The sequence below is a fragment of the Phasianus colchicus genome, chromosome 2, assembly GCF_987193195.1.
Source record: "Phasianus colchicus chromosome 2, bPhaCol1.hap1.1, whole genome shotgun sequence".
Taxonomy (NCBI): Eukaryota; Metazoa; Chordata; class Aves; order Galliformes; family Phasianidae; genus Phasianus; species Phasianus colchicus.
The window spans coordinates 60618989-60634033 of record NC_143437.1 but is presented as its reverse complement, the minus strand read 5'-3'; the positions used below and the strand labels follow the sequence as shown (position 1 = coordinate 60634033).

The following is a 15045-nucleotide window of genomic DNA, read 5'->3' as shown; positions in this document are numbered from 1 at the left end:
ACATTCACTGTTAAGAAATCTGAGTGACACATAGGACAAATTTAGGTCCTTCCCTAAAGCTTGCTAGTTGTATAGTCTTATCCATGGTGTTTCCTTAGATCCCATCCTGTTCTGCAGACTTACAGAAACGTCAGTTTGGGGTACTGAGCAATTTCTGAAGGCATGCAAATGTGATAAAAAATTAATTCTCTCTTATCCATGAAAATACTGAAGGGACTGTGTGCTCATCCAGTGTATGATATATCAGGCCAAAGTGCCTCTTAAGTATGTAACACTTTTGAAATTACAACCACAATTTGGAGTGAAAATTAAGATTTATGTATATATATATTCTTTAGAATTGTATAGCATATCTTCCATGTCCCGTGTAAGGCTACACAGGTCACAGAAGAACATTTCTCATTTTTATTAGCACAAACATTCTGTTCAGTGTGTATTTAGCCAGAACTGTGAATTGATTTTGACTGCTCCTAAATCTATTCAGTGAAGCTTGTCTACTTCACGTTGTCTTTATTCCCTCCTCTTCATATTTTGTTCTATTGTTTGTTCTATAGTTTGTTCTATGTCACTTAAAAGCTATCAGAGACAGCGAGAACATGACCCTTGAGTATTTCATAACAACTTATACTTGCTTGCTGTACGCTACTCACGATGTTTTCTTACTAAGGAGTTCCTCTTAGAATATAGAGATTTAACATTGCCTTGCTGATATATGCTGTCTTTTTATAATGTCAAAATGGGACAAAAATAAACTAATTAATTCTAGTTCAGGAGATATTCAGTTGTTTCCACACTGTTATAATTTCACCAGTCTGTAATATAAATGCATCGCTGGTGACCTGCAGACATCTTCCTCATCTTGCTAAGGAGTGCTTTGATTCTAGTGTGATATTTTATTTTATTTTATTTTTAGCAGAGCATACATCAAAGGAGACACATTTGAAAGAAGGTATTTTCAGAACAGAGTGTATGCTATTTTCATAGCAGCAAAACACCCTAGTCCATATAAAGATTTTATTATAAGCTACTCTTCCAAAATCTCCATATTTTTCTTTTTAGCATTATTTGTGGTTGGACTTGAAGATCTTTGAGGTCTTTTCCAACCTGAACAATTCTGTGATTCTGTGACTATATACAAGACAATTTATTATATCCATATTTTTCACACTGCTATGTTTGAAATATCATTATAGATTGCTATAGAATAAAATAGCTTTAGAAATTAGTGTTGAGTAGAAGCATATCACTATTATTACTGTGGACCTATTAAAACAGTTTTACTGCAAAATCACTGATGGGTGTCACTGATCTTCACCCTCCCCATCCTTCCTCCTCCCCCCCATTTTTATTGTTAATATCTTTTGGTATTTTCTTATTTCATTTACCATGACTGCTTAAAAATTTAATCCTTCATAATGTTTCAATACAAAATTGTCTTTTAGAAAAATAATAAAATATTTCTTTCTCCTGAAAAACTGTGATGAAAGAAGTTTCTTCCATAGCTGAAGAATTAGCTGTAAACATGGGAACTATTATATAGTTAATTAAGAATTTGTTTATTTGAGGTATGTGCTGTGTGCTCCACCAAAAAATGGGAATGGTTGTGGTCCTAAGAGATGAAGTCCAGCTTGAAAGCTCCAGTTTACCAGAGCATATGAGACTTGACATAGTGCCCAAACTTTTATTTCAGAGGCAATTTTTATGTTTGGAGGTTTTTTCCCCCTCTGGTAAAGTTTCAATTTACAGTCAAAAAATAATTTCTTAAAAGAAAGGTTTTGACTGTTTTGTACAATTAATGATCTTGGATGCTATAAGCTGCATTAACATATTTCAGGAAGACCATAGACAGACAGTTACTTTATGGAGGAATTTTAGTGACTGGATTTTGGAAAGAATTAAAAGCGAAAGATATTTTACAGAAGTAGTTTCTATTCTTTTACAAATATATAATATGCTAAGACTCCCCCATCCCTCCCCCCCCCCCCTTTTCTTTTTTTTGTTCCCCAATTACAATTTTGTATCTTGGTTCTGAAATGAAAAAGAAATTTAATGAAACTTGGATTTTGAAAAGTGCTACACATACATAAAACCCATTCCTCCAAAAAAGAAAAAATTAATTAGAGATGGAACAATGGAATCAAAAAGCAGGTTGTTCTTTTCTTTCTGTAGAAGTAAAATGGTTGTGGTAAATTTCTTTTTACAAATTCCATCTCAAACAAATGTTATTTGACCAGTTTTAAATGATGTTTTTCATAATCAATTTTATCATAATCTGCACTTAATTGAATGTAGTCTTACACAGACAAAATGCAGACGATATCTAATTTTGTGTGTATGTGAATTAAAAACCACACACAAAAAAAGAAAGTGAGAGAATAATCACACTTCCTATGCTCAGCTTAAAAAATGCAAGTTTTGCAAATCATGTTTTAATCTATTATCATGCCAATTTGTATTATTTGTTTCTAGATTTGCTAAGAGGGTTTTTTTTTTTTTTAAGTCCTGGCATGCAAGAGAAAGATACTGAATCTAAAGGTCACAGGCATAGGGCCACACTTGCAATAGCCTCTATCTGGAACTGTCACAGGGATTTGAGTTTGTTCAAAAATGCAGGACCCTGAATTTTGGTACTGTGGGTTTATCTGTGTTTCAAATGGACTTTCAAACTTTTCCTTTTTTTGTGATGTTGGCAGATAAGTTCTTAGTAAATATCTTTATAAGCCATGGAGATAAAACTATCTAGAGATGAGGAGAAATCTAGTACAACAGAAACCTTTTTCCACCTGGAAAATGATTGAAATGAATATATATATATATATATATATATATATATATATATATATATATATATATATTATATATATATCTTTTCCCTGTCCTTTCTTAGCTCTCACTTACTAGATCAGACATTGTCTCTGGTACAGCAAGCTCCCAGGCAGGGGGGGAATCCACCTAACACTTTTTTTTTAGTAAGATCATCCTGAAACCTCACTGCTAGAACACAATGATATCCGCTATGATAACATGGGTAGATTCACCTAAGATTTTCCATGATTTAAGAGGATAGCTTAAACACCTGAAAACACTTCAGCTCAGCTTTGAACAACTGCCCTTGTGGTTCAAAGCTCTCTGTATATCTTTGAAGAAATAGCCAGCAACTTTGGATTAAAATGTTACAACTCAAATTGAAACTCAATCACCATTCTTCAACTGAGAAAAGGGCTATAATTGAGCATCCCTATTCCCTAGAAGTATGCAGTTTAATTTCATTTGGATAATATAGAAAATATTTTCCTTATGTTATAAAATACTATTTCATAGTGGATACACTATTACTGTATTCATGAGAGTAAGAAAACAAGGCAAGATTGTTAAAAGAATATTAGCAACTGAAATGGATGCCACAAAATATGTGAAGAACACATATCTGGAAAAGAGTTTAACATCTAAGAATATAATCAATCAAGGATTTTCATCTTTTAACACAGAGTGTACTTCACACAATGATACACCAAATGCTTTGTAGTAAAGGGCAGCCTAGGGATACAGTGAAAGCCTTTTACAGAGATCTGTAATAGCAATTCATATGCAGAAAATTGAACATTACCATATGGCAACATTAAGGAAACTGAATTCAGAAGGCGTTACCAGTACAAATAGATATATACTTTAGGGATGAATGGAACTGAATAATTGATTTCTAGAATATAACTACCACACCAGCAATTCAGTTTTCAGGATGCATCTATTTTACTTTGAATTTCTTTTCTCTAGTGCATTCCCAACTTTTTGGTTGGAAAATGCTTATTTCTTTGCATAAATATTTCTAAAGAGTATCACAGAATCACAGAATCACAGAATCGTAGGGGTTGGAAGGGACCTCCAGAGATCATCGAGTCCAACCCCCCTGCCAAAGCAGGATCCCTACACCAGGTCGCACAGGTAGGCGTCCAGGCGGGTCTTGAATATCTCCAGAGAAGGAGACTCCACAACCTCCCTGGGCAGCCTGTTCCAGTGCTCCGTCACCCTCACCATAAAGAAGTTCTTGCGCACATTGGTGCGGAACTTCCTATGCTCCAGCTTCTGGCCATTTCCCCTTGTCCTGTCTCCGCACACTGCTGAAAAGAGTCTGGCCTCGAATACTACTCGAAAAGAGTAGTATTATTTCCAGAAGAAACATTTGCTTTCTTTATAATTCCAAATTTTTTTACTGAATTACAAGAGAACTTCTAGATGATAGAAGATGATGTTGTATTTTCTGTATTTTTCCAAAAAGAAAGGATAGTTAATGTTAGTTAGCAATGTGAATTTTTCTAGCAGTTCTGCAGATATAAGCTATGGCAAGAGTAAATTAATATCTTCTATAAATTACAATTCTTTTCCAAAATGGCAGAGCTGCTGAGGATTAGTCAGTGAAATGAACTGTGTCCTTAGAAGTTGCCATATCTTTTCAGAGGATCATGAACTGTATGTTATCAGCATATTAATTACCAGTCTAATCATCAGGGAAAAACATTCTCAGCTGAAGAGAAGACAGGGTGGAAAGATGGATATGATAATTTCCTAAAAAGTTTATTTATAATTAGCAATGTTTCTTGTACAGAAAATTCTGGAGAGTTGTTTTGTTGTTGTTGTTATTGTTGTAGTTATGGCTTCTTATTTTAATCTATGATTTGTTAACTGCATTTTTTTTTTTTTAAATAAAAAAAAAAATAAAGAGAATAGGACCATTTCATATAACTACATCTTTCATTTTATACATCTTTCCATCTCAAAAAGGTGCTCTAACTCACAGAGGTCTATCTAATGTCTAGATATCATGGAAGTCAAGTTTGATGTGATTGCTGATATAGAATAATCTTATGTCAATACATATTTATTTGTTCATACAGAGATGGTAACAATACCATGATTTTACATTTCTGACTCAGTGTTCTCAAAGTTTACTGTATTATTTTAAATGAGAATCTCTTACAAAGGGACTTACTTTTGAAGTGAGAGAGGGGGTGGATTGCATTGAAGCCCAAATACAAAATCAAAGAAAAATATCTTATAAAATCAATTTACTAAGCCTCAGAATGCAAGATTAAAAAATGAACAGCTCTAATGTTAGTATATTTTTTAAAGATTTTGAACAACTTCTTCGTAAGACCAAGATTCATGTTTCAGAGCCAGAATGCATTGCCTGTGTTGAAGTAGAAGAAAATGCTACTTTAACATACAGAATTAAATGTTACAAGTGCTCAGTTTGCCAGATGTACACTGCTAAGCCAAATTTTTATTTAGATTTAAATTTTTAATTACATGTATGTTAACTGGAGTGATGTTCCAGTTTAATAATTGCATTTTATTCATTGATAGTACTGAAGTGTTTGCACTTGCCTATATTTTACAGGTGATTATTTTCAATTCTGTGCACCATGTTTCTCAGCTCTTTACAAGTCTCACATCTGATGCCAAATGCATGCACCAAAAGACAATAAATTTTTATCTCTGTTTCTGTAGCAATAAATTTTAGTAAAAAGACAAAAATATGAAAAAACTTGTGGATTTGTCTCTAAAGGTTAAAATAACCCTTAGAAAATGAACATTATGCCTCATAACAATTGTTCTAGAAATAAATGCAGCTATTTATGAAAGCATTTTAAGCCTATAAGAAACTATTATTAGACATCAAAGTGTATTTTATGAGAAAGCACCACAGTTTTGCCATGTTGAGAGTACTCACTGTTGAGGACAGCAAAGTCCTCTACAGTATAATCTTTCAGTAACTGATTGAGATTATGGTTTCCTTGGATATTATGAATGTTCACATTTCCAATTACTAAAGATAAATATTAGTGAAAGGCAGGATGGCAAAAATAATTGGAATAAAAAGACATTTGAAAAGTGTTTTCATCCCTTTTTAAGGATTCTGAGATTGATACTAGTTCTGTTATATATGCCAGCCCATTTTTAATACTTGCATTATTATCTTTGCTTTCAATTTACAGCACTACGAAGGTGATCTTCACTTTCTTCACTTTCTTTGGGCTTGTAATTATCACTACACTCTTCTCTCCTACTTTCATGACTGCAGAGTATCCTCACCACTACCCTTTTTTTTTAGCACATACTAAAAACTTTTATACAATTTGATTGTATTGTATTAGCAACAATCTTTTTAGTTTTGCATTTACTATATTTACATTACAAAGTAAATCTAGTGCTAACTTTTTAGTGTTCATAAAAATTGCCAGCAAATAAAGAAAAAAATGGAGGCTTATCCATATACCCAAAATAGGTGAGAAGATATTTCAAAAGTTCTCATCTGCCTATTCATGAAAGTTCTCTCCACATAAATACTTAAAAAATGGGTACAACAATATTTGATCTAGTATGTACATTTACAGATTGAAATTTGAGAGAAATTTCTCTTAAATATGTGCAAAAAATCAAACTGTTCCTCTTCTGGAGTGTACTACTTGGTCTCACTCTTGCTATTTGTTTAGGACGTTCAAATGCCCTGCTGTAAGAGCCATCTAAAGTACAATTCCCATGGACAGAAATGCTGCACCAAGTAGATGAGACCATGATGCAGAAATGGTCCTTTGAATGAAAACAGAAAATACTCTAAAGCCTAAAAGTGTAATGTTGATTTTGTGGATCTAGCTACAAATATTTTTATATCCAAAACATGCCGAAAATTGCTGGTCCTTCTTTGGGTCCAGCCCTAATAGCAGACACATGACAAAAATCATGGCTTCATGCCAGATATGTTTTACTTTTGTCACCCAGAAAAAGAGATGACAAAAAAGCCAGACTGTAGTCATCAAGATGAAATGGAGATCTTCTGCAGTCTGGAGACGGTAACAAGCTATTTGCAGACATGCCTCTGTGAAAATTTATGCCTGTGTTTTGGTAGGATCTTAGGACACTTCCTTCATCAGTCTTAGCCAAGAAATATCTTGTTACAAGAAGACAAGGATGAAACATCCTCTGAAACAATGGGGTAAAGATCCTGAGCACATGTACAAGAAGTGGGAAGCCCGCTCAAAATCTGTTTTAAAGCTCAGGCAGATGAAGCATGCTTGAATTTGGTCACATTCACTTCTACATTACTGATTTATCCTGAAAGGTACCAGCTCCAAAAGAATCACCGTTAATTCTTCAATTTCCTTCACACCAAACACAGATATGCCTTTCTCAGACATTTATCTCTAAGGGAGACTGTGAGCTCTGAATCCTGAGGAGAACATCTCAATACTCAGAAACTTAAAAGGAAGAACTTTTATGTCCTAATAATGAGTACTTCCCACTGACTAATTTAAGCAGTCTCTAGTTTGTTTTGATTGCTTCTCTGAATTCCATATCTACAACAGAAATTGTTCCAGCTCAAGGTCTAGGAGCTTGCCTTTAGTAGGCATGAGGGTATCACTGACTTCTAAAGAAGCAGGCACTGCAATGCTGAGTATGATGTCTGCAATGTTTTTACAGAGAAAGCTTGACCAGCAATGAAGTACTTCTATAACATCCCAGATCAGACAGCTACACTGGCTCATGATGAGTAGGCCTCTTCCAATCATGTACCTGTGGGCTCTGACAGCAACATGCTACAACTTCAGATTCTGAACCCAATGTCATATTAACAATGCATTTCTTTTTATGGGATAAGAGAAAGGGAACCCTTTTGAAGATTTTAACCAATGGATTAAGATGGAATGTTTTCCTACAACATCAGTCCAAATATGAAAAATCATCCATTGGATGATATGCGGCCCTGGTCTCCAAACCTATTTAGTCCTTAGATGCCCTATTGAGACTGATAAATTGTATCATTAAATGCACTCTTGAACCAGTTACATTTAACTTCAGAGAAAATTGGATTGCAATCTCAGCACCAACTGAGGTGATAGATTCTTCAAGATAGATATTTACCTTTTAGTGTACCATTCAATGGATACCAAATTCAAGTCAAAAAGTCCAGGTAACACATCTTGTTATTATCAACCTGTGCTTAATTTGGAGTAAAAATGTGCCTAGTTTTTAAAAGTTTTACATCCTATCAACAATATCCCAAGCCTTTTAAATATATTTTCATTTTCATTTAATAGGAGTTGAACTAAAGTTTTGTGTTTCGGCATAGCAATCTTCAAGTCTGGGAAGATTTATATTATAAATTCTACCTGTTTCATTCTTGTCTTGTTACTAGTTAACTAAATAATTTTTTTCAGAAGATTCAAAGGTAGACCTCATTTTAGGTCTTTTCATTGGTACAATGTAGTATGTTCTTATATCTTGTCATTATTTCTCCATGAATTTCCCTTATATATTCATATTTCTAAACACCATTTCTCTGCAGGCATACATGTAATTCACACAAACTTTAATAAGAGACCCGTATACAGGGCAAGGATACAAATAATATCGTTACAGTAATTTTATCAGTTTGATATGACTTGTTTCTGCTTTTCTAGATAATACTTAATTCTTGCAAAGAGCAAACATTTCAGCAAGTTTTATAAATTGAATTTCTGATTCAGTAATTTTCTTAAAGCACAATACTCGTGGTTGGTAGGCAGAAATAATGACAGAACCCATACCACAGACATACTAGTTTACTCTGAATATACGTTGCAAAAAATTTGCCATCTATAGGGAAGCATCTGACCAACCTTTTATCACGGAAGATTCCACTTCACCTAAACAAAGAGAAAAAAAACAAAAACAAAACAAATGGCAGATAAGAGGCTTCATAATAGAACCAAGCCAAAGCAAAATACATATGCACAATACATTATTTCTCCTATTGATTAATTATCACTTTTAAATGCATTTTATTCCTTCTATGCTGAAAGGCAAGTATTCTATTCTGAGTTTGGATTTTCACAGAATCTGTCTCTTATCATAGAAGGTTTCTGGGTCTGGGACAGGTAAATTCAGTGTGCAGTAGTAACCAAAGAAACTCCCAAATCTGTATTTGTGCTTCTGAATATAAATTTGTGATGATGTGTCTACAATTTGCTTGAATGTATGCATGAACTCATGTTGTAAGGAAAGGTCCAGTGGTTCATTCTAAACTCCAGATTATAAAATGAATGCACAGGATAGCAAGGTTGTAAATGTAACAGCACTTCTAGTGAAATCCATGGCAAAAGAGACCCAGTTTCAGAGGAACAATGAGCTGTCAATTTTAATTTGAAGGATTCACTCTGGAAAATGAAGCTTTCTTTTAAAGGATACAATGCAGTAAGTTGTTTTCTGCCATTTCACACTACAGGTAGACATAGGTGAAATGCCACCTGGCTAATGGAACTGAAGTTTCCAAGCACTCAGTAAGCATTCAGATCTTGAGTATTTTTATCTCAGTTATTTTATGACCTTTCCTACTTCCTTTAACACATACACACTCATGTACTTGAACACTCTAAAAGGGAGAAACACCATCCAGAGGGACCTGGACATACTCGAAAAGTGGGCACATGAAAATCTAATGAGTTTTAACAAGACCAAGTGCGAGGTGTCGCACTTGGGTCACAGCAATCTCAGATACAAGTACAGACTGGGAGAAAAACTCATCGAGAGCAGTCCTGTGGAGAAGGACTTGGGGGTCCTGATGGATGAAAACCTGGACATGAACCAGCAGTGTGCTGTTGCAGCCCTGAAGGCCAACAGTATCCTGGGCTGCATCAAAAGAGGGGTGGCCAGCATGGCAAGAGAGGTGATTGTTCCCCACCACTCCACCCTTGTGAGGTCCTATCTGGAGTACTGTGTCCAGGCCCAGGGTCCCAAGCAGAAGAAGGATGCAGAGTTGTTGGAGTGAATCCAGAGGATGACCAAAGGGCTGGAGCAACCCCTCTATCAAGAAAGGTTGAGCAAGTTGGGCTTGTTTATCTTGGAGAAGACTGTGCAGCAACTTCATAGTGGACTTCCAGTACTTGAAGGGAACTTACTATCAGGAAGAGGAGCAGATTTTCACACAGTCTGATAGTGGCAGGACAAGGGGGAATGGCTTTAAACTAAAAGAGGAGAGGTTCAGATTAGATGTCAAGACGAAATTTTTTACTCAGAATGTGGTTAGGCACTGGAACAGGTTTCCCAGAAAGGTTATGGATGCCACATCTCTGGAGGCATTCAAGGCCTGGTTGGATGGGATCCTGGGCAGCGTGATCCAGTAGGTGCAATCCTGCCCATGGCAGGGAGGTTAGGACTGGATGATCTTTAACTCCTCCAACTTAAGCCAGTCTATGATTTTATGACATCATTCTATGAACACAAAATGGTAAAAATGAAAAGTTTTGAAATTTTATCATGCTCTCAATATCACATATTTTCTGTTTCTCAAGCATATGAGGGGATGGCTTTCTGTAGATCATATCTGAGAATAGGATATCCTGTTCACAAACTCGCATGTAGCAGCTTATCTATTATTATTCATATGTGGTACCAGTATATAAAGTTCATCCACACATTTAAACGTATGAATTTGATAATATCTCAAGCTTATGAACAAACAGGTAGAAGTCAGTTTCAGTTCACATTCTGGGGTAGATAAATTGAATACAAAATAAATTATTTTGAAATGAAAATGTCATTCCTACACTCATCACTTCTCAATATGACCAATGCAATGTGGCATAAAAATCCACAACTGCTCTGCTCACACAATAGAACTATACATTTTTTTAATAGCAGAAAGATAATTATTTCCAAGTTTGTTATGTTAACAGTTTACTTTCATTTATCAGATGATGTCAAAGAAGAAAATTACTGTAATGATAACATCAAAAATTTTAGTAAAGTGCATTATTTGTAAATTGCCATCCAACCTACCCTTAGTCTAGTCAAAATTATTTTTTTTCTTACATTTTTCTTTTAACAATACATTATTCTGTCATTAGTATATAGAAACTAAATATATAGGTTTCTTGGTCTACCTTATATTTTCAGAGGCTAATTGTAGATTTTTACTGATTAAAAGAAAATAGCTGTTGCCATGCTCTGAAGTGATATTCCGATGCATATTTTTATTGTGATTTTGAAGTCTTGTATAAATTAGCACTCTCTACTTCAAGATGTACTAATGGTAATATTTAATTCTGACAGCTTTTCTGTAATGGTACATTAAACATGAAATGAAAGCTAACAAAGAGATGAATTTACTCATTGAAATAGCCAGTAGATACTTTATTAGCAACAACATTCACTTTTTATTTTGTTTGACCTTTCTGACTAAGAGGTTAAAGCTGAGTAAGCCAACATAATGCATGCAAAACAGCAATTAGTGCAGTTACAGAAATCTACATTATGAATACCTTCATCACTGTCATCATCGTCACTCCATATGATGTCAGACAGTAAAGAAATAAAGCCATAAAGCCAGTCAGTTGATTCTTCCAAAGTCTCATGAATGATTCTCAGTGGTTCTGTGCTAAGCTTGTTAACAGATCTTCCTGAGTGCAGAGTTTAAAAAAAAAAAAACAACAGAAAAAGATTTGGTGTTTAAGGTTAATCTACATTTTATAGAGAACTAATTATACAACCTTCTTTAACAGAAACAATGATTTTTACTTTTAATTTTCATTATTCAAATGTTTGAGGACAGCTTTCCTTCCTGTGCATGTAAATTGTCCTTGCAGTTCGCAAAGTGATTCATAGCCCAGTGGACAATTTGGTCTGATAGTGCTCTCCCAGTTCTGGCTCTTCTTCTGAGGCTTTGTTGGGTTCAGAAGAAATATAGATTTGATTCTACCCCAGATTTATCCTTCTAGATAATTTCTTCCTTTCAGTCCAGTTTATTTCTCTGACCCAGGTCCCCTGCCTCTTGATGTCTATTTAGTATTCACTACTGTTGGTTTCCCAGTCCTATGTCACATCTATCTTCAAGGCTATTCTGGCTACACTCAAACACATAAACCCACAAATTTGTTTCTCTTACATTTTTTCAGGAGTTTCATTCACATACATGTGTGAGTATTTAACTAGTTGTTGCCTTCTTGCTCCTGTAGGTCAACAAACAAGGAAGTTGCAACATTCCATGTGCTCCATCTTCCTGGTTACTGCTATGGAAGAAAGGCCCCTGCCCTCCACATATCTTCACTTGAGGGTGAACAATCACTAGTGATTAATACAAGTATTCCTTTAAAGGTTTTTCCAGTTATGATGTCACCAAATTTCTCCATACCCTGTTTATGCTGACATAGTATTTCATGAGAAATCTCCAGCCTTCGATAGAACATTTTATCCATCCTTTCCATTCACCAAGCTTTTATTCTCTTGAAATCTGTACCAAATACTGCTTAGGAAGAGAGACAGCTGTCATTCATTCTACGTTACTATCCATTATAATTGAAATAGTAGACTGTCCTATGTATGCAAAGGTTTCACAGAAGTTTAAACAATCAAAGGTAAATCACAAATTCAATTTAATTCATTGGCCTAGTCTTGTTTCTAGTAGTTTGAATAGAAATGCATACAATCAACAGTATAAAGACGGGAACCACATCTCTGTTTACCACTCTTTTTTTGTATGCAAATACTTTTAAAAGAAAGTAAATGTGAACTTCTTCACAACTACTTCTGGCTGCAGAGCTCTGACTCACAAGACAAATCTTAGCAGTAATCAACAGTCTCACGTGAACTTGCAGGTTACAAAGACAGGCAAAGTGCAGGCTTGAAGCAATTTCTTTTATGGCAGCAGCATGAACAGTTATTTTCTAGAAGTGCTGTAACAAAACGTATGAGTAAATTTATTTGAAATATAAATACAACAATGAATAACTCCTTTTACATCCTAGTAATTTTAAGTATAAAATTTTATTTAAAAATTATTATTATTTCAAATCTGCTTATTGATAATATAGATCGAATAAATATTTTGGTTAGTGTATGGTGTTTTTTGCTTCCTGGAAATTGTATTATATAGATATATGCTACTGAACAATCAGGCACATCAGATAACTTAGTCATGCACACTGCTGAAATGACAACATTGTAAAGAAATATTAATGAATTCTTCTTCTAATGTACTGTTTTGTGCTAACATTTTCAACCGATTAAATAATTCAGAAAGATTTTGAGTAGTATACCAGGATGTATTGACTTTTTTTATTATAAGTCATCTATTTATTTGAATTGTACTCACATATTGAGGTCCAGAGATTTTAATTTTTCAACAGATTTGCCACAAATGACTTTCTCCATTGTTTACAAGGAGAACTATATCTGTATTATATAAATATATACACTTATATTCAGACTATAAAAATAAATCTGTAACCTGACCCTTGGTGCCATTTGCATTTACTCTAATATAGAGATGCTAAGGTGCGTAAGCAGACACGCAGAATTACATGGCCAGAGGGGTCTCAGCATAACTAAGCTTTAGATTCACAAGTAAGGGTGGTTAAACATCATACAGCTGTCCTAGTTTCTATTCTCATTTTCTGCCCACCCTGTACCCACTGGTTGCTTAGGGATGGCTCAGTTGTTTCTACAGCCACAGAAATTAACAGCCACAGGGACCACATCTATAAACAAAACAAAAATTCTTGCCAATGTATTTTAATATTTCAGGCTATATATTAGCAGTTCAAGAGCTGCTTCACAGGTAGGAGAGCTGTCCCCGCAGGCAGGCATAGGAACTGTTCAGAGAAGAGCAAGATCTAAAAAGCAGAGGAAATCACTGCAACCACCCCAAGGCAAGCCGTCTTAACTGATGAATTAGAGCCCTCAACGTCATATCCTGGTCTTTAATTCATAACATCTTTATAGCAAACTGTGAAAAAGGGATTAGAAATCATAAGTGTCCAGAGGCTAATTTCTCTGGTAACAACTACACTAACAGGCCTGAGCTGCAAATCCTGTTTAAAATAGAAAATTCAGAAAAAAATCAACTTGGGGCTTTGTAGATGAAACCTCAGTGGTATTTGCAAAATTAAACTTGCAAAATTAAACAGATCCATTTGCAGTGTGATATAAGTGACAAAGACTGGGAAAGTTTACTTGTGCACAGATCTTCTATTTAATTTTTTTAAATATGTCCTGAATTTTTAACATATTGGGCTAAGAGTAATGATTCATCCTAAAATGCTTACGAACACCACACCAGATAATCCTGAATGAAAAGAAATACTGATCAAAACCATGCTTTTAGCTTTCCCCACAACTTTGTCAATAGGATGTTGTTCTTTCTCTAGCAGAACAAAACACACATGAAGCAAAGGAAAGAAGGCAATTTGAGGAGAAAAAAGCAAAAGGATGCCATTTAGCTCACGCACATGCAAAGAAAGCCATTTTCAGAGGATTTTCATACTTCTGTATGAAGAGTATAGCTGAGAAATACAGATTTTCAAGACAAAATTTAAGCCTGACATTTCCTTGCAATTCAGATTTTTAAAAATTAAATTATTCTTTCTTTACAAATGTCCAGTAATGCTACAGCTTGATGATTTTTGTTTTGGATAGTCTTGCATTCAACACATTCAGATTGGATTGTCTTTTGCATAATTCTGTCTGGTTTTTCGTTTCTTGTCAGACACTGGAATACAAAGTGTTTATAATGCTAAGCTAAATATACTTCTCTTATTAGCATGTGGTATATAACATATAATACATAATATGTAATTTGTAATTAATCTATAATCATAATGTGTATTTATAATCATGAATGAATGATATTTATAATCATGAATTAATGAATGTATATATAGATATGTATTTTACTTTGTGTCTGTTGTGTGAGACTGCTGTGAGCAGCAGAAGCAGGATCCTGAAAATAAATTATAAAGAGGCTTTATGAAGACAGCATAGTTCTCAAGTAGATCCAGGCTATGAAGTTCTACTGTTAGTAGAACTGGTAAGTAAAGACTGAGGCAATTGTTCCTCTTAGATTATGTAGCAGAAAAATACAAAATGTTGATTGAGAATAGAGGAGGGAGGAAAGAGGAGGAAGGAAGAAAACTAAACAGATTAAACTGAGGGATGAGATGTACAATTAACACTGAAGGTCTTTTGTTAACATTATGTCATTTCATTTAATCACAGCTTAAATTCCGATCATCCTAT

General features: G+C 34.5%; 1 protein-coding gene across 1 annotated transcript in view; it reads right to left on the bottom strand.

Annotated features, from left to right (window-relative positions):
- The window catches only part of TRDN (triadin), a 203019-nt gene that overhangs the window by 152029 nt on the left and 35945 nt on the right, over positions 1–15045 (bottom strand). The window contains exons 4-5 of the mRNA XM_090135836.1: positions 11295–11432; positions 8655–8681 (exon numbers count right to left, since the gene is read on the bottom strand). Coding sequence (XP_089991962.1) covers positions 8655–8681; positions 11295–11432 — 165 coding nt within the window. The remainder of the gene's footprint in view (positions 1–8654; positions 8682–11294; positions 11433–15045) is intronic.